The sequence below is a fragment of the Hippopotamus amphibius genome, chromosome 17 (genome assembly GCF_030028045.1).
Source record: "Hippopotamus amphibius kiboko isolate mHipAmp2 chromosome 17, mHipAmp2.hap2, whole genome shotgun sequence".
Taxonomy (NCBI): domain Eukaryota; kingdom Metazoa; phylum Chordata; class Mammalia; order Artiodactyla; family Hippopotamidae; genus Hippopotamus; species Hippopotamus amphibius.
Window position 1 is genome coordinate 34,977,674 of NC_080202.1, and position 25,854 is coordinate 35,003,527.

Sequence of the window (25,854 nt, forward strand, 5' to 3'; positions counted from 1 at the left end):
CCACCTGCCAATGCAGGGGGCATGGGTTTGATCCCTAGTCTGAGAAGATCCCCCATGTGATGGAGCAACTAAGCCCATGCGCCGCAGCTACTGAGCTCATGTGCTGCAACTCCTGAAGCCCACATGCTCTAGGGACTACATGCTACAACTACTGAGACTACGTGCTGCAGCTGTTGGAGCCTGCATGCCTAGAGCCTGTGCTCCACAACAAGAGAAGTGACGGCAATGAGAAGCCCGAGCACCGCAACAAAGAGTAGCCCTCACTCACCGCAACTAGAGAAAGCCCACGTGCAGCAACAAAGACCCCATGCAGCCAAGATAATGAATTATTAATTAATTAATTAAACATGGAGGAACCTCAAATAGATATTACAGAGTAAGAGAAACCAGTCTAAAAAGACTACATACAGTATGATTCCAACTAAGTGGCATTCTGGAAAAGGCAAAACTATAGAGACAGTAAAAAGATCAGTACTTGCTTGTCACGGTTAAAGTGGATAGTGGGAGGGAGCGAGGGAAGAAAGAAGGTAAGGATGAATAGGTGGCGAACAGAGGATTTTTAAGGTAGTGAAACTACTCTGTATGAAACTATAATAGTGGATACATGTCATTATATATTTGCCCAAATCTATAGAATATTCAACACCAAGAGTTAATCCTAACGTAAACTTTTAGTGTTTGGGTGATTATGACGTGTCATTGTAGGTTCATTGACTGTACTATATGTACCACACTGGTGTGGGAGGATATAGATAGTGGGGGAAGATGTGGGTGTGTGAGGGCAAGGGTATATGGAAACTGTTTTGCTGTGAACTAAAACTGCTCTAAAGAATAAAAAATCTATTAAAAAAAATACCTAGCAGACTTCCTTGGTGGCGCAGTGGTTAAGAATCCACCTGCCAATGCAGGGGGCATGGGTTCTATCCCTGGTCTGGGAAGATTCCACATGCCGCAGAGCAACTAAGCCCGTGTGCCACAACTACTGAGCCTGAGCTCTAGAGCCCGAGTCACAACTACTGAGCCCATGTGCCACAACTAGAGAAGCCCGAGCACCTAGAGCCCATGCTCCGCAACAAGAGAAGCCACCGCAATAAGTCCATGCACCACAATGAAGAGTAGCCCCCACTGTCCACAACTAGAGAAAGCCCACATGCAGCAACAAAGACCTAGCACAGCCAATAAACAAACAAACAAACAAATAAATAAATAAAATACCACGTAAGGAGCAAGTCACATGTAACCATATGTAGTTTGCATATGCTAAATGCCCTCTTTTGTATTCTATAGGCTTACAAAGAAATAGTACAAATACAGATAATTTCTATGAGATTAGTAAATATAATGTGAAAGGGTTGACTAGAGAAGGGGTGATAGTTTATTGAATTTATTTTTGAGGTGAAAATAAGAATATGATGCCAAATGGAAGTAAGTAGAACGTTAAGTCTAATGGGTTAAAAAGTTGTGAATGGAGGGTTAAGGAATTATTGACAGAAATAATCCAAAAAGTTTAAAGGGACAGAGTGAATAATAGAAATTTTTGTAGATAAACCTAAGCCAGCTTGAACAATGATCATGTTCATTTAGGTAAATATAGGAGATTCTGGCAGTTAGTGGTATTTTGGGACCTTATGTCTCCTTTCCGACATTCTTGCAACTAAGTAGTACATTACAACAAAGCTACACAAACCAACATTGGTTAGCAAGCTGCCATAAAGTCAGTCAGGACCTGTTTCTGTGAGCTACAAGCCCAGCTTTCTGTCCCAAGTCAATTGATAAACATCTTGTATGAAAGCTTCTCTCCAAGGTTAGCTTAATGATATTTATCAATAGTTCTTGTAGGGCTGCCATAACAAAATACCACAGACTGAGTGTCTTAAGTTACAGATATTAATTTTCTCCCAGTTCTAAAGGCTGGAAAGTGCAGGCAGGTTTGGTTTCTTCTGAGACCACTCTCCCTGGCTTGCAGATGGCCACCTTCTCTCTGTGTTCTCACAGGAGCTTTTCTCTGTGGGTGTGCAGGGAGAAAGAACTCTGTTACCTCTTCCTCTTAAAAAAGGATACCAGTCCTATTGAATCAGGACCCCACCTTTACGATTTCATTTAACCTTAAGTACCTTTTTATTTTATTTTTATTTATTTTTTTGGCCACACTGTGTAGCTTGCAGGATCTCAGTACCCAGGCCCCAGCAGTGAAAGCACAGAGTCCTAACCATGGACCACCAGGAAATTCCCCTTAATTACCTTTTTAAAGTTCTGTCTACAGACATAGTTACATTGGTTAGGGGTTCAACACATGAATTTGGGGAGGACACAGTTCAGTCTGTAATGGGTCAGGAGACAAGAATTCTCCATGGGAGCAAAAGTGGTATGGCTTGATGCATCCAATCCTGAAGGGTCTTGTAAGCCATAGTAAGGACTCCCTCTTTCATTTCTTCCTTTCTTTATGTCACAGGAAGCTGTTGAAGGGTTTCGAGTAGTTAGTCACTACCTGACTCCGCCCAGGCTACGATTTAAAGAATACGGAGGAGCAGAGACTAGAGCAGAGACACTAGCCAGGAGATAAGTATAATAATCCAGGCAAGAGATGATGCCTTAGATCAAGGTGGGAGTGATCGAAGTGTCAAAAAGTTGTCAGATTTATTTTGAAGATAAAATGGACAGAATTTGTTGATGGATTGCAATGTGGGAAGAGAGAAGAGCAAAAGGATAGCGCCAAGATTTTTGCCTGAGTAAGAAGATTATGGGAAAGAGCGGGTTTGAAAGAGAGCATCAGTATGTTTTGACTTTGTAGACATCTTAGTGACATCATACTACATTGTTTTATATTTTTAAATTTCAGATATAGCAATAATATTCAACGTCCTTCCATTAAGTTCTAGGCACCATCCCATGTCAGTACTTACAGATGATACTGCATTCATTTTGAGTACCTTTAATTGTTGTGTTTGAAAAACATGTATATGAGGTCCTGTTCTACAGCCTTTTCAAATATTAACTCTTCCTTAATCCTCATGTCAGCTCTGATATATTATCATTATTCCTCAATTTTAAATAAGGAAACCGAGGCCCAGAGAGGTTAATATACCCCAGATAACTTAACTTGGAAGTAGCAAAGTCACTGCATTGTAGTCTACCATACTGACTATCAGAATTTACTTCACCAACCAACTAATGACATATTTGGGAGGGGTTCCAATTTGGAAGTTACTATGAGATACATTGCATGGAACATCCATTTTCATATCTTTGGGCATTGGTGTGTTTCTGTAGGATAAATAAGAATAGGAACAATGGGTCAAAGGATATTACACGTTGCTTATTTTAATACATATCAGCAACACAACCTTCAAAAGAGTAATTGCAGTTTATCCTCCAATGATGTTAATCATTTTTTATTTCTTTTTATAATTCACCAACCTGGTAACATTTTTGCTCATCTCCCTATATATTTTAATGATGAATTAGCATAGCTTATTTGTAATGGTTTTGAATAGTCTGTTTAAATCCTGTGCTATATGTTGAATTTATAGGAGTTGTTGGAGAACATAAAGAATGATAAGTATTCAAGCCAAGGAGAGTGCTTGTTGTGAATAGATACACATTATGTTTGGACTAGGGTGGGGTTGGGCTGTATACACAGCAAGTTCATCAGGTCATAACTCCTCCCCAGGGATAACCACTATATGACTTCTAACATGTTAGATTAGTTTTAGATTAGTTATGTGTGTATTTGAACTTTGCATTCTTTTGCTTTTGCGTCTTTTCCTCAATATCCTGTTTGTGAGATTCATCCATGATGTTGCTTACAGCAATAGTTTCTTCATTCTCATTATTGTATAGCATTCCAGTACATGACTATTTATCCATTTTGCCCTTGATGGATATTTAGGTTGATTCCAGGTTGGAGCGCAAATAATGCTGCTTTTGAGCATTGTTTTAAATGCCTTTTGGTGGACACATAGACATATTTCATAGTAATGAACTTGTTCTGTCATAGGGTTGGCAAATATTCAACTTCATTAAATTGTGCCAGTTTTCAAATTGGGTGTACCAATTTATACCCTCACCAGCAGTGTATAAAGTTCCTTACCAGAACTTGTTCCTTATCAGCACTGTGTTTCATTTTAGCTATTCTGACAGGTATATAGTAGTGTTACATTTTGGGTGGGTTTTTGTTTTGTTTTGTTTTGTTTCGTTGCTTTTTTTTTTTTTTGGCCGCGCCACAAGGCTTTGTGGGATCCTAGTTCCCCAGCCAGGGATCAAACTCTGAGCAGTAAGAATGCAGAGTCCTAACCACTGGACCACCTGGGAATTCCCGCATTTTGGTTTTAATATGCATTTCATCATGATTAATAAAGTTGAGTACATATTTTGCTTGGCAGTTTGATACCTTTGAGTTGTAGTATCTGTGATTAGGTTCTTTCCAGAACAGGGGAGTTTTTGTTTGAAGTAATACAGGAGTATTCTCTGTCCTTTTTTTCCTGAAGTGAAATTTTAAAGTAGACTCCGATATATAAAACAGATTAAAAGGAGTATTTTTTGAGAGGCAGAATACCATGGTAATTAAAAGCTGATTCTGGACCTAGTCTCCTCCATTAGGAATTGTAGTTCTGCTATTTACTAATTTTGTGAATTTGGGCAAGTTACTTAATTCCTTTTGCTTCAGTTTCCTTATCTCTAAAATGAAATGTATTGAACTTTCTGTGTTATGTATTAAACATCATAAGGTTAATGTCAAGCTCAAGTTAGTTAACATAAAGTATGTAGGACAGTGCATGGTATGTAACAAATACTTTATAAATATTAGCCGTTAGTAGTGATGGTGATATAAATGTATCTTATGAATTTATACAAAGTTGACAAGAATAATTGGGCTCTACTCTTGAGCACAAATTTGAAATTGAGGATTATGGACGATAGTTGCAATTTTATTTTAGCCTTTTGTTTTGGTTGTACAGTACCAGGAAAATTTTGATTCACATAGATGAGCAATTAAAAATACTTAAGGTTCACCCAGTAGTTTTAGGATTATGCTTTTAGAGTATTTAATTGATAAGGAACAGTAGAAAATGTTTATTTCGAAGTTGTTACTAAATGTCTAAATTTGCTTGGATTTCCTGTTTTTAGATAAAAACCACAGAAGCTGCACTGAAAATTATTATGATTTTAGTATCTGTTGTGTTATCACAAAACAGCTGCCTTATAGGTTTGTTTTTTTATTGCTTTCAGCCACAAGATGAGATGAATGCAGCCCATGTCCTCAAGTCTTGCCTGGCACCATAAAGTGTGACTCTGTGGATATTGCAGTGTGTTTACTCACTGTTGCAAATTTAATGAGCCACCACATAGGCTTGATTAGAAACAAATCAAAAGTCAGAGCTACAGTTTTCCTAAGATGGCAAGTAAAGCTACACAAACCAAAATGAGTTTACCAGGCAGCACAAGTTATGTGTTATATGGTGTCTGATGTGTTAATATTAGGCATATGAAAACATTCATGTCTGGGCTGTTATAATTCATAGTAGTTAATTCTATAGCCAGCTGACACAGTCACTGGCTGTCACTTACAAACAGCCTTGCATAAGAGAGAACATTACAGATAGCCTTATACCAAGAGAACATTTCCAACTGCTCTCATGCTTTCAGACAGAGTTAAATGAGTATCTTGACAAGCTCCTTTAGCACCAGCTTTACTTCTCCCCAGCACCAGAATGGGCACTTCCAGGCTGGCTGGTCTCCCCTCTGCCTCGCCACCTCCACGGTTTTGTGTTCCCTTCTCTGTGGTAACAGTGCCTGTCTGCTATACTCTTATCACTATCTTGGGTACTGTAATTTCTTTGTGGTCCTGCTTGGATTCCATCTTCTCTCAGAATCATTCCTCTCTGATACCATTCTTTCCTGTGACATCCTGTCCTGACATTCTATGTCTCAGGATCTAAAACCTTCTTTAAAATAAATATCAAAGTTGTGTTCCATGAGCCACGTGGTGGCTCGCACGAACTCCATCAGCAGAGGGAGCTAAATAAAAGAAAATGAGTCCCTGAAATTAAGACCTGAAGTAGAGAAAGTACTTCTAAACAGTGACATGTTCACATACTGCTCAGTAGTGAAAAAGAGCTGGCATAATATTAGAAATGAATGATTTGGGCCCTGGTCCCAGGTCAAAACTTCTGTGAGGAGATTTGTAAAGTGTTTTTCAAAGAGGTAATTCTCTATCATGTGAAAAACCTACTTAGATGGAGATGACCTGATAAACATATACATATTAGGAGAAGCAATTGAATGTTTAGTTTTTAAAAAATTCTGTTTATTCCCTCTCCAAAAGTCTTATTAAGGATGATGCAATGAGGTCACTAGCTTTGTGAAGAATTTCATATGGAGGAATAAGTCCTGAAGTTATCGAGGATTATGGATAACCCATTCCAAGTTTTAAAGATAGAATTTTCAAGTAAATTTCTTATATTTTGTTTTGATTAAGTGTATGTATCTTAATTTCAGTTAGCAGACTTGAAGAAAGAGAAGCAGAACTGAAGAAGGAATATAATGCATTACATCAGAGACACACTGAGGTGGGTTTCTAGGTTGTTCTTACCATGCTAATATTGAGATAAAGAGATTAATCTTAGAATATGTGTCTTAATTTTTCTTTGAAAATCAGCTAGTATGATCCTTGGGGATTATTTCGAGAAGACTAAATTTCATGTAGCATTGACTTAGTTACCACATGTTGACTTTTAATATCTTTTATCTGGCATTAACTTTTCATGTGGTGAATTATTGTGTCACAGAATAATGTCATTATTAAGGCAATTCCAATACTTGTGTCTTTGGCTGGTTAAGTGATTACTTAACATGTTCATAATAAAAAGTATATGTGATACTAGTATGAAAGAATTGGTATAATTTATTTTGTTACTTTTGGGAAATGATGGATTGATAAATTGTTGGTCAGAGTCTCTACATTTATGATACAGTATAAAGGACTTATTTGCATTAAACTCATAACAAATAAATTATAATGACTGAAACAGGTTTTCTGCATGAAATTTCAGTATTTTAGATTAACAACTCTAGCACATAATCTCTTCAAAGCAAGGTAGAAAATATACTTGAGGCGTTTTTAACCTTCTTTTTATGATTCTCTGTCAGCCTTTTATATGTTGCCTTTGTTTCTATCTCCTTAATGTGAAAATTGTTTTTGTGTATCGTGGTCATTCTGAGGTCCATATACCTAAATAAATAGAATTTTCATAGACTCGTGAACTGTTACATAAAAAAAAAAATAATTGCTCTCTTTTCCTTTCTAGTCCACCCTTTCCCCATGATACAGGTGGTTCCAGTCTTTAGCTTCCATTTTCCACTAGTTTGGGTGATCTCTTATCCTGCCTCTGGTAGGGACCTATATTGTTGCTTTTAAGGAATATAAAACCCCACTGTACTCAGTTTCATTTGCTTTAGAGAGTAGCGTGCTTATTAACACTTTCTTGGGAGGTGTTGGAATTTCTTCCTTGCTTATTTCTGTTTTAGCTTACAAAGTCACACACCAAGCATGAAGTGTCACAAAATTGATATTTAGTGATAAAGGAAAAAGATTGGCACAGAGGTCTGGAACCATAGAGCTCTGGGAAAACAGGTTACACAGTAGCCTTTTCAGTATGTCAAAAATAACCACATTCTTAATAAGATGGTATTTGGTAGATATTAAGAGTGTTAAAAAACAATTGATTGTTGAAAGTCTATTGCTGTTTTTTTTCACACCATTCATTTCAGTGCCTGAACAATGCCCTGTACTGGTAGTGCTTATCAGTGCTGAAAATTATAAATGTTTGGAGAAATAGATTTATGTGCCATAAATAGTTGATGGTGATGAATAATGAATAATCATTTTGTTTTTTCATCGAAGTTTTAACCTTTGTAATCATTGAGGATTGTTAAATTGAAATATATATAAAATATATGGCATCTTAAAAAATTATTGTAAAGTATAATTTCATTTTTTCTCTCCTATATGTATTTAGAAAAAGTGAAGATGTGTTCCAGTAGAAAAAACAACCTGACATCTTCATTTCAAATGAAAAGATACAATAATTTTTCTGTTTCTGTTCCTTCAGAGAAGCACAGTCCAGGAAGAAAAAAAAAAATCTCAGGAAAATCTTAAATACCAAGGCAGAGAGTTGGGCCTGTGTAATAACCAAGGCAGATCTCATATGTAGCATTTTCATAGGGTCCTGTCCCTTAGACATAAGCATCTTCTATCCTCTGCCCTGACAGGCTCTCTGTGTTTCACTCTGCCTCAAGGAAGGTTTATATAACACAGATATGGCTGCTTTAAAATGTGGGTCTGTTCTACTCTAGCCCACATTTTTCTGTGTTTATACACCTGTACTAGAAATACAATTCAATTAGCAATTATAAATAGCTATCCAATCCTAAAGAACTAGGTGTCCTTTAAAGGTAAATTTTGAAAACCTTGGGAAAAGAACTCTGAAGGATTTAACCTTCATCTTTCCACTGTTATTTCTAACAGGCATACAAAAAAGTTGTTAAAAAAAATCAAACACATTGTTTGCTGCTTAAGGGAAATCTCTGGCTCTTTGTGTAATTTTGGATTTGATTAGAGAATAGTTATTGAATTTGCTGAATTACTGAATTTGCTTAAAAGAAGACATACCTTAAAGAGGGCAGTAGAAGAAATATACATACTCTTATATTAATCACCAAAAATCTCATCTTCTGAGCAAATTCTTATCATCCACCCCCATTTTACAGAAGTTTAGAAAGAGAAGATGGAGTGATTTCTCTCAAATGCGATGCTAGTATATGACTGGCTTTGAACCTAGATCTGTCTGATTCCCTTGCCTGAATTTTCAATGAATTTAGATTGTGAAACACATGGTTGTTAAATGCACTAGAAAATTTTCTTTGCCTCTTTGTTTTATGCCATCTCAACCACTTTAAGAATAGTGGCTTTGTGGATATACTTACAGGATTTTGAGGTGCATATGGAAAAGATTCAAGGCCAACAGAATTAAAAGGATTCATGTCACTTGTCTCCAAAACCTCTATTTTTGCCTTGCTTTTCTAATAACTGTTGTCTTGCATTTCAGTTTTAGCCAAAGCTCACAGTCAGCCTCTTCTGTGAAGATTTCTTTGTGGGGGGGGGAGCAGTTGGGATGTTCCAAACAGTGTGCTTGGGATCCTTCTTCATGACTACAGCTACTTGTTGCTGAATTGACTCCTGAATATGTGTGAATTAATGAGAGTTGCAGTTCTGAAGTCAGAAGGGAGGGGACTGATGTACCCAACAGCAGGTTATCTAAAGCATATCTTATTTTACTCTCTTACCTCTCTTTTCTATCTGGCAGCATTGCCCCCTACTCAGTTTTTTATAAAAAACCAGAGCTACTCTGTGAAGCCCTGTAATTAAAATTTACATTGTTATGTACAATTTATTAGTTCTACTTTTTGTGTGTGTGGAGAATATAGTGCATATTTTATTTTAGACGTCAGGAAATGCTTTAGGATGTAGGGTTTTCTTGTGGGTGTGAGGAAGAAAGGACAATGAGCTCATTGCCTGCCTCCAGAATTGACTGAAAGGGCAGAAACACCATGCGTCCTTAACTGCTCTGATGACTGAGTCATGTGGACCTGAGTTCTGACCGCAAAGCCAGCTAGCTAATGACAAACCACAGTTAATCATTAACTAGCTGTTCAAATTGGGCAAGTTATTTTAATCTGCTTAAACTGGAGTTTATCTAGAAAATCATTATTGTTGTGACGATTAATTGAAACAATGGCTGTGCATGAACTGGCTGATTTGTAGTTGGTACTCAATAAATATTAACTGTCATTTTGTTGTTGTTTTTCTGTCCTATTAAATGCTAGTTTAATTGGGCTGAAACCAATTTCATTATGTAGACCATTTTGGAATGTCAGAAGTAGTTACTTGGGATGAGTTATTTGAAGAAGGTTTGGAATTCAACATCTAAATTAAAAAATTTTTTAACTTATTCATTAAGACAAGAATCAGTCTATAAAGTGGACTATTTGGGGGTAAAACTGATTCTGTATCTTTGCATTTTATTTAATCTTTTGATTTTTTAATATTGAATAAGTATCAGTAGATTATTATAAAAGCAATCTAGGGGAGCAGTTTGTTCATTTGAATGCTTACAGAAACTTAGATTCTTCCATTTGAATAAGTCAAATTTAGATAATTACTCTCCATTATAAAAGAATTCAATTAGATTCAATTTAGATTTTCTAAAATCTTTTCAAAATTTAAATTGATATCTATTTGGCCCAACCATCACTTTGTTATACTAGTCTCATTTGAATTTTTTCCCTTAAAGTTTTCCCTGATATAAGAAGGAAATAGCTCATTATTTCTGACTTATTGACACAAAGACAAAAACTATATTTCTGCAGAACGGTTCTTTAAATGGTGGTAAAGAGAAAATCTTGAAATTTAAAATTAAAAGTATATAAATTTAAAAGTTTTGAAAATGCTTCATATACCATATCCATATGATTCTATATTCATTTTTCTTTGCCTGATACATTTCTTGTTTGGGCTAGCTTTAATTGGGGAACAGCCTGATTGATTCTTTTTTATTTGATTTGATAGAATCACCCATCTTATTCATGCATCAGAGTTCAACTTTTTGTTTATTTGAAGTAAATACCACTTTCAAATTGATTTACATACTTAATTTTTGTATTATGCACACATGCCAAGTAAAATTTTCACAACAAAAGCATACTTTTAAAAATTATTTTTTTATTTGGCCACACTATACTACTTGCAGGATCTCAGTTCCCCGGCCAGGGATTGAACCCCAGCCATGGCAGTGAAAGCACCGAATCCTAAACACTAGACCACCAGGGAACTCCCAACAAAAGCATGCTTTTTAAAAATAAATTTTAAATATTTGTTTAAAATTTTGTTTCTTTCAGTAGTTATCCTTTTAATATGCACATTTTAAATTGTATTGAAATTGAAACCCATCTTCATACAGCTAAAGTTTAGCAGCTTACAAAGCTATTCCATGCTATAGTTTTAAGAATTCTAGAAATAGTCACCTTTTCTTGCCTACACCTAATGTTTACATTTCTTTAAATTGCTAACAGAACTTTCTTACTCATTTTTTTCCTATTCTTATCATATCAGTGTCTAGCAAAGGCTTTCTGATTTTGTGATTGAAATTTGTTGCATTTTACATGTTTTAATGCCAGATTTGGGTTTCTTAAAAGTTATGGAACTATAGTTTATCAAGAATCAAATCAGACTGTAAAATTTCTTGACAGGTTATATACTTGATATTCTCGAAGTTTTCACTTCTATATTCAGCTTGTCTGATGGTTCCTTATCTACGACTCAGTCAAAGTGCTCTGATTTTTCCATTGTTTTGGTTTGCTGCTATTATTATATAATTATATTAAGTAATGATACCACTAAATTAGTGGTCAAACAAAAGAGAGAATATTTTAGCATTCTTTGAACTAAATCTGTAGACAAAAGAAGTAAACATCTTGGTATCAAATTAAATTGAAAATGACCTTTATATGAATCTTTTATAAAATGGAGAAAAATAAGGGTGTGATTTCTTCTCGTTTTCATGTTAATTTCTTTGTTGTTTCCCATTTTAGTAATGGATTTCTCAGATGCCTTCTATCACTTTTAACCAGTAATCTCTTGTCAATTCCTTCCCAGTGTCCTATATCCTAATTTGTGTTACTTATGTCAAAATTATTTAATAGCATTACATCTTGTAAAAAAAATTTTTTTTCCATGCTAAGCAAGATGTTGGCTACTTTTGTGGACACTAGCATCCTTAAATGTAAGCATTTGCTTATTCTTTTGCCATTAAAAGAAAATTTCATCCTTAATATTCTCTTACATAGAACTATGGGTAGTCTGATAAATAAGAAATTTATATTAAAACGTTTCCCTTGTTAAAACAGTATGTTTTTATTCCAGGTTTTAGTCTTAAAATTTTGTGTATTCTTTTCTTTCTTCAAAATAGATGATCCATAATTATATGGAACACTTAGAAAGAACAAAACTTCATCAGCTCTCAGGGAGTGATCAACTAGAGTCCACAGCTCATAGTAGAATTAGGTAAGCTTTTTTATACATTTTTTCCTTGGGAAGAAGTGAACTAAATCTGTTTGTTTCTGTTTCTCTCTGGTCTTTAATCCTGGAACAATAGTTAGGCTGATTCAAAAAGCTCTCTACTGTAGTTGGAATGTTATAGGAGAGAGTAGCATAGAAAAACAGAGCAGCTTTCACTAATGAAAAGGTGATGGTGAGCCATGCCATATAAGCAACATATCGAGGTATTTTGATTGATTTCTGATACTTAATGAAGATTGCACTAGGTTTAAAATTGTTTGATTTGTGAGAATGCTGAAAAAACTTTATTTCTCCTGTATAATTGGTTTAAAAGTCCCTTTTGCTACAGGCATGTTTGAAAGGGTTAGCTAGACTTCTGTTTGATGTAGGAGTGTGAATAAATTATGTAGATCTCCAAGCATTGTAGCCAATGAGCTAAGCCAGGACTCCTAGTGGAGAGGAAAATAGTTAATAGGCTGGCCGTTGCTCTGGATTGCTGCATAAATGCTAGAAGCAGCAGCTCTATGGTTATGAGGTGGGGCGAGCGGGATGACGTCATCGCTTCGGAGCTGCTGCAGGATGGAGTGAAAAGCTGCTGCTGATGGCATTGTTTTTGTGGCAGCAGCTGAATGACAAATTCTCACTACAAAGATACCCCTTTGGCCCCCGTGTAGGCCTCCTGGTTCGGGTGTTTCACCATGCCAGCACAGCGCCATGAGTCCTGGATGCATGCTGCTGTTTGTGTTTGGCTTTGTTGGCGGGGCGGTGGTCATTAATTCTGCTATCTTAGTATCTCTCTCTGTTTTGCTGCTTGTGCACTTTTCTATTTCTACCGGAGTGCCAGCTCTGACGCAGAACCTACCAAGGATACTCAGGTACTTCAGTCTCTCTTAGAAGTCCCTGTTTAGTTGGTTTTTCTTGCATTTTTAGCTTCAAGGGTCTTCTTTGTAACCATTTCTGTTACAGATTGAAACAATGGAAGATGGCCTGAAGCTAAGATTTCTATTCTTATTTATAGTAATTTATAGGCTATCACTTAGGGATATGGCTTTGTGTTTGGAAAGCACCGACTTAAGAAAAGGATTTTCAGATTGTACTTATACAGAAGTACAAGGTCAGTGTGGTCTTCTGTTAAGCAGAATGTTCGAAGAGTAAAGGGAGAGCAGGAGTCGAGCATCGGGTCTAAATTTATACAACCTCTTCCTTTAGCATCTGAGCATTTAGGAACAAATAATCTTTTATGGTGGGACTTGTAGTTGATTACACATAGGCCATAGGTGTTTATTTTGTTCCATTTGTACTTTGTCGGAGGTTCAGGCTTCCTTTTTGCAGTTTTTGCAATTTTTGATAGCAGCTCATGGGAACTGACAATTTAAATATTTTGCTCCCAAAACAAAATATATTTTAAAGTGAAAGAATTTAAACCTTTTAGGACAAGAAATTCATTTTTTCCCCTGGTTATTTACACATCAAAGTTGTGAAAGCTTTACAAAGCCTATTCACTATTGTTTTGTCAGATGTTGCCCTTTCTTTGCAGACTTGGGTGACAAATATCCATGCCTGCTTGTGGGGGTGGTCATTAATCTCTAGCTTTTCTGCTGTTCACTCTACTTGCAAGCTCTAAGAACCATCTTCTGTATTTTAGAGGTTTAATGTTTTGGTTTCTTACTCATCAAACTAAAACTATCTGATTTGCTGAGATTTCTGCCTTGTGCATCATTTTAAATGAGGGTTCATAGTGTATAGCTTTTATTATGTAAATGTTTACTTAAAATTCAACTCCTAATTGTGGTCTTAAAGAAAGTAAGGTGAATTAAAGTAGTAAATTCCCTTGTGTGTTCTTTTTTTATTCATAGGTCCATTCATGTTCAACATTAGTTTAAGGGCCAGAAATTAAATTTCATCTATGGTCTTAAAACTAGGTACTTGGTCTTTTTTTTTTTTTCCCTGATATTATAAAAATCGGGAGCAATCTTATTACTTGTGTATATTTTAGTACATAAAGGATTTGTGTATAGACTTTTAGGAAATTGAAAAATACCTCAACTCAAGAACATATAGACTATTAAAATAAGCTTAGTTTTAAAGGGCTGTCTTAGGTTTCAGTTCCATTTAAGAAGCCAGTGCTGTGCTATGCTGTGCCATGCAGTGCTGTGCAGTGGGTAAGAGGTTTGGAGTTGGACTGCCTAGCTAAAAATGCTCTGCCATATGTGAACTGTGGGACCTTTGGCAAGTTCCTTAATCTCTGTGCCCGAGTTTCCGCCTCTGAGGTTCTTACCTCATTGGGTCATTTTAAAAAAAAGTGAGATGATTATTTTGTATTTAACCAGATGCAAGATATATTGTAAATTAATAAGTAATTTTCATAGTCACTTATATTTACTCCATTTTTAGCAAAACTGTTTTAACTCTATTCATAAAATAGTTTATGATTAAATTAAAAAGTTCCTTGACATAAAAGTTGCTGTTGATCTGACTGAACAAAGATATCAAAGTCTTTAATATTAAGATTAAATTGTCAAGAAGTAGAAAGTACATGGGTCTTGGAGTCAAAACAGGCCTGACTTTGAATACCATTTCTGTTGATTACTAATGCCTGAAGTCTCTGAGTGTCACTTTTCCTAATCTGAAAACAGGGAAAATAATTCCTGTTTCCTTATGAAGATTAAATGAGATAATGCAAATAAATCTCAGTGCTTGCCACAGGTGAGTGTTGAACAAATGTAATCTTTTTACTGCTTTCTATGCATATGTAGAGTAGATTTTATTAATGATTGTTTTAAATGGGAATAAAAAAGCAGTTTCAAAACATTTGCAAAATTATTTATGCACATAAGGTAATATTTAAATAACCAATTAAAAATGGATATGTGGCAATTTAAAAAAATATGTAACAAGGATTCTGATAGCTGATGATAGCTTTGTTTCTAGACGATAATAGCATATTGAAACACCTGGGGTTTAAATTGGCCACTTGATATTTGCACACGTACATTTCATTCTGTGGTTTCTTCTGTGAGTTTTACTAAAGCATTTAATGCATGTAGTATCAAGCGTGCATACCAGTATAGTACAGAACTAATGCTCACTTTCCAGAATTTCCTTTTGAAAATAGGACTCTAATTAACATGCATAATTACATGTCCTTCTCCCTCCCCCACCAAGTCTTATGTAGTTTATCAGTGAAAAAAGGAGGGAAGAGATGTGTGTAGTAACACAATTTTTCCAGAATTGGAACAATATAACCTAGAGCATCACTGACCCTCTTGACAGCTATCAATCTCTGAAGAAAAATTCCCTCCCTGTAGAGCAATTTTTGAAGGATAAATAAAAGCAGTATAAAGGTTTGAATTCTACTTATATTTTGGATTGTAGATTTAGTATTTAACAGGAGTAGGAAAGTAAAACTTGGATCCACAGGTGACTCCTTCCCCCAGTAATTTTAACACTTTTCCAGTATTTGACATGGATGAAAATGATTGTGTTGTCATTCATAAAGGAAGATAGTTCTCATGACTGGCCTGTAATTTGATTTCTGTTGGCAGTGTGATGAATTCGAATGAAGTCTGTATTATCTTTCTTTGCATTTGGGGTTAGAGAGCTTTCCATTAAATTCCATCTGATTAAATTCCTGGTCACTTTTTTTGCTGAAGTCATTAAGATATGTTAAGAAATAAGTATTCAGTTCCTAAAATACATTCCCTACCCAAAATTTCCTATCATTGTCACCATCATTTGATGAAATAAAGAGCATTTTAAAATCAAGCAGAGAAGATGTGGCAAAGGGGTGAGGCATTCTCAAGGAAGAACAGGTTCTATGATATGTGGAAACATGTATGTGTATAATGTGTTCTGTATTATCCAGTAAAGATATAATAAATAATGCCTCTTTTCACTGTGGACTTAACAAACTGTTTTTGCTGAACCAACATTTGGGAGTAACTGGTATAAACAGAATAGCTGACTACTTTGTTATTTGGTTGTTCTGGCAGGTCTTGGAGACAACTTAGATTTGGTTTTAAAATCTAGCCTTTTATTATGCTACCTATGTGCCTTTGAATTTTCCTCCCAAATCAAATAGGAAAAGTACCCCAAGTGTGAAGAAGTGATGAGTAACTAATCACTCTGATAAAGCCCTGTTTTATTTCTTTGTGCATACAACTTTAATAAAATGCAATTTCTCAACACTTTTGCTTCACCTAATCTTTAAGAACGTGTTTGACAGTTGTACTAATTCTTTCTGATTGTTATCGGGAATGAAAGCAGAGTACCCTTTGTGTTCAGTGAGGGCACATTTCAAAAGTGGCTTAAGTTTCTTGGTATAAAAATAAGCTTATAGAATAAAGGCTTATTTAACAAAACTGAATATTTTCCAGCTTTTATTTATAACCTCTGTTTTTCTGTTCTAACTTACATTTTTACCGTAGCGCTATGGTTCCAGACCTTTAGTGCCTCATTTCTTGCTTAATTTCCATTTGAGTTAATGACCCAGGATGACCCAGGCTTGTTTCTGCCCTCTAAAAGTCCTTTGCATTAACAAAGGACGTGTTTCTAGTTAAAATTCTATTATTAAAATTGAAACTCTGAAATTTCCCACAAAGCATTGGAAGCTCTACAGTCTTTCATAGAATTTTTTGGCTGCCTTGTTTGGAAAAACTGACAGTTGTTTTCTCATACGTACTGTGGTGGAAAAGATCTCATATGTTGGTTCTGTAGAAAAATACAGCTTTCCTACTTTGAGGGGCAAAACTCTGGGTGAGGGGAAATAAAAATAAAAAAACACCACACACACACAACCTAAAAGCTGAGAATTAAGTTTTATTCAGGGACATTACTAAGGACTGTAGCCCAGCAGGGCAGGCTCTCAGCTCTGAGGAACTGTTCCAAACAGGCAAAGGGAGGAACCAGGATATATAGCAGTTTTTGCTGGGAAAAAAACAAAAAACAACATAGAGTGGAACATCAAAAGATTTCTGCTAATCACAAAAGACATACATCTCAAGTTAATGATTTTAGTGCTTTTCTGTGTATGGGAAGAGGCAGGCATCTGCACTCATTGAAATTATTCCTTTGATATTCATCAGTATCCTGTTTTTCTCCACCCTGAATTCCCCTCAGGCTGTAGTGGGTGTAGTGGCTGATGGCTAAATGGCAGGCAATATTTTTTTTTTTGTCCACTGTTCTTTTTACCATTTAATCAGTAGCCCTGATTTAGACCATATATTGATTTTCTGCTAGGCAAAAAAGACATACCCTGAAGAGGCTTGGGTAAATATCTAGGGATTAATATGAGGAATTGGGAAGTCTAGAAGCAGGAGTTGGGCTCACTTCTACAGGAGAAGTTTGCAGGTTCCCTAGGGCTGACCTAAGCATGAATGAAGCTGTAGCAGCTCTTCCTGCTTTGAAACCACACCACGGACTGCTTCCTGGGCAAGGAACTCATAATAAGTAATTTAATAAGATTTACTTCCTGGACAAGTAACTTAAACTATTTTTCTTTACTACCTTTCATAGTTGATTTCTTGGGGCTAATTTAACTTCTGAGACTCTGTCCTTTCTCTTTGGTAAGTCTACTTGTTCAGACAGGCAGACAGTATTATTTAAGAGTGATAATTCTAAAGCAGTGACAGCCCAGGCTTATTATTACAGTGGTGAAGAATAAAAATTAAAAACGAATTAATGCTTAATTTTGCTCCCCTCTCCAAATAGAAAAGAACGCCCTATATCATTAGGGATTTTTCCATTACCTGCTGGAGATGGACTGCTTACACCTGACACTCAGAAAGGTGGCGAGACCCCTGGATCAGAGCAATGGAAATTTCAGGAATTAAGTCAACCACGTTCTCATACCAGCCTGAAGGTAAGCTTTATTCTATGAAAATCTTCAATTTATGTTTTATAAACTTTCTTATCCAAATTGAAGTGCTAGATAACCAGAACACAATAAAATGAAATAATATGTATACATTTTAGTTTGTACTAATGCCTTTTTTATTTTTATTTTTTATTTTTTATTTTTTGGCTCACGGGCTTAGCTGCTCCACGGCATGTGGGATCTTCCTGGAGCAGGGATTGAACTCATGTCCTCTGCATTGGCAGGCGGATTCCCAACCACTGCGCCACCTAGGAAGCCCCATGTAAACATTTCTAGTGTTTCATTTTTTTTTTTTTGGCACACGGGCTTAGTTGGATTTTCCTGGAGCTGGGATCGAACCCGTGACCTCTGCATTGGCAGGCAGATTCTTAACCACTGCGCCACCTAGGAAGCCCTCTAATGCCTTTTTTAAATTGGAAATGAGCTCTTTCCGAAGAGTTTTAGTTTTTTATTATACTTTTTCTTTTCAAGTTATATAGGAAAAACAGAATCAAGCATTGTTACATCTTGATTGTCATACTAATGACCAATATTTCTATTTGATTTTGGCTATTTCTATTTGATCTACATTATATAAATTTAGGATGGGGTAAGCAGTGAACCTAATTATGTTTTTTAGAATTGAAAATTATTGCCACCTGAAGTCCTTGGTTCACTGTTGTGAAGCTTCACAATTTAGTAGGGCTTCACTTAAAAAAACAAAACAGAACACGATACCTTCCTCAAAACCTTCGTAAAGTGATATCCAAAAGTGCATTGTGTGTAGCTAAAAAGGCCCAATGTCAGTTCATTATAGATTATATTCTTGACCAGTAACTTGTCACAAATAAGTTATAAATAAAAATAATAATATATTCTAAGAGTAGAGATATACTAATAATTAAAAATATTTTGTTACAGTCTGTATCTTATAAAGTGGAATGTTTATAAAGGGAACATTGATTATAAAGGAACCTTGTTACGTTAGAAGATCTACTCTGTCATAAAACAAATAGGCCACCTACAGTGAATACAATTGAGTTACTTATATCTTTATCTTCTTTTTCTGGTCTCTTTTTCTCCAAATTACTTATCATGGTTTAAGTACTTAGATAGCTCTTATGATGCTTCTAAAATACGAAGTCATTTACTTATTTACTTTATTTCTCTCCACTAAGAACATAAAATCCACACAGTTTGTTTAGTGCTATGCCCCTAGCACTTAGAAAAGGTGCCTACCAGCACATAATGGTCACTCAGAACATGTTTGTCAAATGAATTGTTTTAGATGTTAGAAATACTTTTGAGATAATATAAATGGTCTGTTTCTCAGCTCTAGTAAGTAAAGGCATTTAGAATCATTTCATTGACCTTTGAAATGTGCTCAAAACAGTAAGCAGTCAATAAATATTTCATAGCTTTGCTCCCACTGAGAAGTATTTTTAACAGTAGGCCTAACCTCACCTTTTCCCCCTTCTTTCTTTTTTGCTCAATTTATTAGAAGGTAATTATGCAGCTGCTCAGTATCAGTCCACAGTGATGCCACTAGGAAATTCTCTCATTCTTACTCCTACAGCCACACTGACTTTTTTAGCCTACCTGTTGGTTTAATAGATCTTCTGAAACACCCCACTCTCAATCGTCTACTTGCCTTCTCCCTTTCCCAAAACAAAATTAAGTAGGAGGGATACTTGTAGTACATCAAAAGTGTATACCATATGGTAACTATGTTTTAACTACTATCCAAAAAGGTACCTTAAAGAGAAGATTGTTATTTAATCCAGTGACATGCTGTGACAGAACTCTACTGACAGGTTATAAACTGATTAACAGATTATTAATATGAAGTTAAATGGGGGAGTTTTTTCTGTCCTCCCTAGAATACTTAAGGCAAGTATTCCCCAGAGAGGTTTCTAAAGTAAATTCCAGTCTGTCTCTACTCTGGACAGGGAACCAGTAAATGAGATAAAGGCTCAGCAGAAAGATTTCTGGGAATGGAATGGTACATTACGAAATGGTGAAAGTCCAGTTCATGAAATATGTCTCATAATTAGGGTGAATTTTACTGTTTACCTAAGCCCTTGTTATTAGTCAGATGTCTTTCTCTAACTTTACAAAAGCCTGGGAGTCAGGGGTTTAGAATTCACTTGTGGATTGCATTGAACATACATACTAGTCTTGGTTTCCATGTCTGACAGGAGTTGGACTAGATCATCTCTAATGTAAGGTGTTCTTCAACTTTCATTTCTCTGAGAACTTTGGGGATGACCTAGCTATATTTAGGATATGCTTTGCCTTTGTTATGAAAGATTGAAAGTGAGAATTTTAAGTAATATTAATTTTACTAGCACAGTTTTTCTGTGAGGTAAGGTTAAGGTGAAAATGTTTTGTGAGAAAAACACATGATAGGTTATAACCAAGGAAACAGAACTACAGGGAAACTCTGTGGTAGAAGAACGGCAGAAAAGGAGATTTGCCATGATTGTAAAGTTATAGACCTTTTTTATTGCTTTATTGTAGATTTCTCACTGTGAGAGAGTTGTAGTCAATAAGGTTATATCTTCAGGTCTACTATACCATTTTATATAGGGGACTTGAGCATCTGTAGATTTTGGTATCCACAGAGAGTCCTGGAACAATCCCATGCAGATACCAAGGGACAGCTGTACTGGGAAATCTGCGAGGACTGATGCACCTAGGAAAATATACAAGTTGTTCTTAAAAAGAAGTATTTGTACATATTATTCCTTTACTTACTGTATTCCTGTGGGGGAAATCAACAGATAAATAAATGAAATCATGGAATTTCAAGTAGTGTTATGTACTATTTTTAAAAAGCAAAGTAAGGGGCTAGGGAGTAATTAATAAGGAGGGGTACTTATTTTAGGCTGGTAAAGGAAGGCCTCTTGGAGGTAGTGACTTGTGCCCTGAAATGAAGGATGTACAGGTGCATGGAAAGGTCCAGAGGAATATGTGTTTCAGGACAATCACATAGCATCTGTAAAGACCCCAAGGTGGGAACAAACTTTGGCATGTTTGAAGAATGTTTGTTTTTTTTTCCCTCTTCATCCCATTCCTCTGAGACTTCAGTCCTACCTACTGTACCAAATGTGCCATTTTTCAGGATTACCCCAAATATCCGTCTTTCTAAACAGTATGATGGAAAATTCTCATTCCCACCCTCCTTGTAACAGCATTTGATACATTTGAATACTTTTTTGCTTCTTGAAATGCCTTCTTCACTTTGCTCCCAGGATATTAATTGCTCTTGTGCAAGTGTGAGTGAGCATGTGCACTCTCTCTAACTGGTTTTCTTCGCAGGTCCTTTTCCATTGCTGCTTTTGCACCTCTAAATGTTGGAGTTCTCTAGGGCTTACAGCTTAGCCCTCTCCTCTGCTTAATCTGGATAGCTCAAGTTTTATATCTGTAAATACAATCCACCCATCAGCGTTCACAGATTTGAATCTCTGACCTTGACCTTTTTCCTGAACTCCACACCTTTGCGTCCAGTTGCTTTTCTATATAGTTTTCCTACATATGTATTTGTATCCTGCTTAGGTTACCACCAAAGTATTCTTTCAAGGCCAATCTAAATGCCACAGCTTACATGAAGCTTCACCTGACACCTTTTTGATGGTCCTCAAATCTAGTTTAGGCGAGAAAGCAGAGGAGCTTTATATTGTATCATTAACAGAAATTTCTTACTGAGGGGGCTACTAGCAAAATTGGTAAAAAGGAACGTCTTATGTTAAATGACATTTTCTTTTGAAAATTTATTATAAAAATGCCAGGGTGGAAGTGGGCAAAAATGTTAAGGTAAGGTTGTTCATCCAGCTGAATTATATTCATGAAAGGAGGAAACAGAAAGTGTATGTTACTCAAGAAAGGTGGTTGTAGTGGGAGGAAAGTAAAAGGATATCTTCAGTTGGCAGGGTGAGGGGAAAAGTACTCTTAGAATGGGAGAGACTGGATTTTTTGTGTGCTTAGAAGAGGAGTCCAAAAGAAAAAAAAATTGAAAACGAGGGAGTGAAGGAAGGTGAGTGATATATCAGAATTGTAGAGAAAGGGCCGAGGGAAAGGGATCGCATATCCCAACTGCCATTAAAATCTACTTTATTGACAGGACACCTCAGTTTTTCCTAATTTTTTGCTATTACAAGCAATGCTACATTGGATAACCTTGTGCATAATTTTATATTTGTATTTATAATTCCCATAAGTGGGATTGCTGGATTGAGGCATGTGTTTAAGATTTTGCTAAATATCACCAAATTACCTCCCAAAAGGATCTCACCAGCTGTGTGGTATAAGTTCTTCACTGCTTTACAAGTTTAGAGTTCAGATATCTCTCTCTTGTGCCCAAATGTAGAAAGAGAGAGAACAAAGTGTTTTAAATATCATTTAAAATATCCTATGCATGAAATTTTCATGCTGTTTTCTAGACCTTGGTTGGTATCACTTTGGCAGTGATTTCATAGATTGCATCTGGTTTCACATGTACACATTTTACATTGTACACACCTATGTGTGTATATATGCACCTGCATGTACCTAAAGACATATGTATATATACTCCAAAACAGTATTATTTTTTTCCTTTAAAGAGTCTCCTGGGTTGTTGGTTATTAGTAGAATGTGACTTTTAGAATTGAGAAAAACAGTTTTAGCTAAAAAGCAATTGGATTGGTACCTACTTGTGAACGTTTTAAAGAGTACTTTTAAAACCACATGACTTGAAATACTTCAGTGGAACTGCTGTGAGAAGGTCTTGTTAGCAGGGTTTGGTATATAAAGCCAGTGGTCAATGTGTGCTGCACTCGTCAGGGGATGTGCTTAGCATGCAAAATGGAAAACGTCTGAACAGAGCCAGCATTCTTGTTTAGAAGAATTTCCCATCCTCCTCCATTTGTGTTAAATTGTTCCTATTTCTTTAGTTTTCCCAAGCTTGAATCTCCATAGTAGCTAAACCGTACTCCTGTATCTTTTGGGATTTAAGATCCTATTGTAAAATGCATGTGTGATTTTAAATTTCAAAACAGTTAAAACTCTTCGTTTTTTTAAAAACAAAAATTTTTCATTTTGAAACATTTTAGACTTAGAGAAAATTTGCAAAAATAGTACAGAGGGAATGATACCCATCACGCACCATCCACCAATGTTAACTAACCATGGTAAGATGATCAAAACTAGGAAAAATAACAATGGCACAATACCATTAGCTGAACTACGGACTTGTAGTCAGATTTTGCCAATTTTCCTCCTGCTGTTCTTTTTCTGTTCCAGGATCCACTCCAGGATCCCAGATTGCGTTGAATTATGTTTCCTCAGTCTCTTCTAATGTGTGACAGTTTCTCAGCCTTTCCTTGTCTTTCATGACCTCCAGGCTTAAAGAGTACTGGTTAGTTCATTTGTAGAATATCTCTCAGTTGGGCTTCTCTGATGATTTCTTATGATTAGATTGAGGTTATATATTTTTGGCCACAATGCTACAGAATGTCTTAGTGGTAATATTAACCTTGATTGCTTGGTTCAGCAGGTGTTTATTGGATTTCTCCACTGTAAAGTTACTGTTTTTCTCTTTATAATTTAATTAATATCTTGGTGGATATATTTTGAGACTGTGCTAATATCCTGCTTCTCCTCAAAATTTCATTTACCGATTTTAGTGTCCATCAGTGAATCTTACCTATATTAATTGTTACTGTGGTATTCTAATGCTTACTTCTTATTTTCTAAATCCTACATTATTAACTGGAATTCTTTGGAAAGGGAGAGCTGCTCCCTCCCTCCCTTCCTTCCTTCATGTTTGAACTCATAGATTTTATTTTGTTCTGTAGGTTATTGTTTCAGCCTTGGACATCAGGAGCTCTTTCAGGAGTCATCCTATACCCTTTCAATATGCCCATACTCTTTTGAGTCCTTCCTTCCTGACACCAGCAGATGCTCCAGGCTCTTGTATTTTCTTTGATGCTGCTGTGCAATCAATTGCTTCTCCAAGAAGCCTTAGTTCTGTTTATTGGAGAATATTATTTAGGAACCAAGATCTAGGGACTAATGTGCTTATTGGTTGGAATGTGACTCCTTCTAGGCCCTTTCTTCCTTTGATGCTTATGTTGGGTTTTTCCATTAATTTGTATTATACCTTACCTCCTTTTTATTTTTATATTAGTGTGTACAGTAGGGTAAAATAAAAATAGAATTTTAAGAAAAGTGGATTATATGTTGTAATATTTCATGTTGGTTTTGCTTGGGACAGAGGATAAGGAATTTCTTCTGTAACTTCAAATTTTATTTACAAACTTTCCCACTCACATACATCCTCATTAGATAAATTCAGGAATCATCCACAGGTGACAGTTGGGATTTGAAGGGAAAAGGGAGTTAAGATTTACTCTTCTTAATATTTACTCATTTATTCATTTTTATTGAGGTATAACAGACAAATAAAATTATACGTACTTTCTCCCCTTTTAAACGTATGCTTGGAGAAGAGGGAATGGAATTAGTTCTTTCTTGGTGTTAATAAATGAGATTTCCCCGCCTTTTTTTGGGACATATTTATTGTGTTGTGTGCTGACCAAGATGCTAGTGTATGTTAAGAATGAAAATTGATGAAACTGCAGATAAACAACACTATTTTAAAATGGTGGTATTTAAAGCTTATGTTTCTGATGTGACTTTTTTTGAAGTAATTGGCACATGAATATTTATCACTATTGATAATGTTTAAACAAGCTCTTAGAATAGGAAAAATAGCTTTAAGTATTTCTTGTTGAAGAAAAATTACCTTGCTTTTTGCATTAAAAAACTTTGATGTCTCCTGGGTCATGCACAATGCCAGATGCTAGAAATGTTGTAAAGTTGCTCAGAGTCCATATATTTTAGAAAGCAGGCTGAATAAGTGTTTAAAAAAGTTATATTAATAACATTTCACAATAAAATAATATCAAAGAATCTAGAGTAGAAATGTAAAGTTGTCCAACTCTAAATTCCATTCCTTTGCCTCAGTCATTGTGAATAGTTGGTGTATCCTTCATACCCTTTTCTTTACATACACACATAGATAATACATACTCATATATGTCTTTGTAAGATGAATAGGTTTAGGAACTTCCCTGGCAGTCCAGTGATTAAGACTTTGCCTTCCAGTGCAGGGGGTGTGGGTTCGATCCCTGTCTGGGGAGCTATGATCCCACATGCCTTGTGGTCAAAAAAACCAAAACATTAAAAAGAAAAAAAAAAAGAAGCAATATTGTAACAAATTCAATAAAGACTTTAAAAATGGTCCCCTTTAAAAAAAAAAAAAGATAAATGGGTTTATGCTCTACTTCCTATATAGCTTGCTTTTTGTTTTTCATTTAAAAATATTTTCACATCTTTTCATTTTTATTTAGAGAGTTATTTACCCAGTTTTTGATGAAATGATAGTTGAAAAGAGTTAAAGATGAGAATCAGAATCGAAGATCATGTAAACAAATATTAAGGAAGAGGCAGTGTGGTTTGTATAAAGTGAGTCATGCTGTGGTATATTAAATGGAATATCATCCAACTATATTACAGAATGAAATCTTGCCATTTATGACAATGTGGATGGACCTACAGCGTATTACAGTAAGAGAAAAAAGTCAGGCAGAGAAAGACAAATACTATGTGATTTCACTTATGTGTGGAACTCAAAAAAACAAAACAAACATAACAAAACAGAAATAGACTCATAGGTACAGAGAACAAATGGGTAGTTGCTGGAGGGGAGGGGGTGTGAGGTGGTGAGTGAAATAAGTGAGGGAAATTAAGAGGTACCAACTTACATTCATGAAATAAAGAAGTCAGAGGGATGTAATGTACAGCATAGGGAATATAGTCAATAATGTTTTAATAACTTTGT

The 25,854-nt window shown here is 35.7% G+C and overlaps 1 protein-coding gene across 5 annotated transcripts in view; it reads left to right on the forward strand.

Annotated features, from left to right (window-relative positions):
- The window catches only part of SPAG9 (sperm associated antigen 9), a 147,097-nt gene that overhangs the window by 67,047 nt on the left and 54,196 nt on the right, over window positions 1-25,854 (forward strand). For 4 of the 5 annotated variants that reach the window (XM_057714048.1, XM_057714050.1, XM_057714046.1 and 1 more), the window contains exons 3-5: window positions 6,499-6,569; window positions 12,027-12,121; window positions 17,825-17,975. In XM_057714048.1, the coding sequence (XP_057570031.1) occupies window positions 6,499-6,569; window positions 12,027-12,121; window positions 17,825-17,975 (317 nt within the window). Of the gene's footprint in view, window positions 1-6,498; window positions 6,570-12,026; window positions 12,122-17,824; window positions 17,976-24,926; window positions 25,581-25,854 lie in introns of those variants that run through there. The other variant, XM_057714051.1, reaches the window with a different exon arrangement.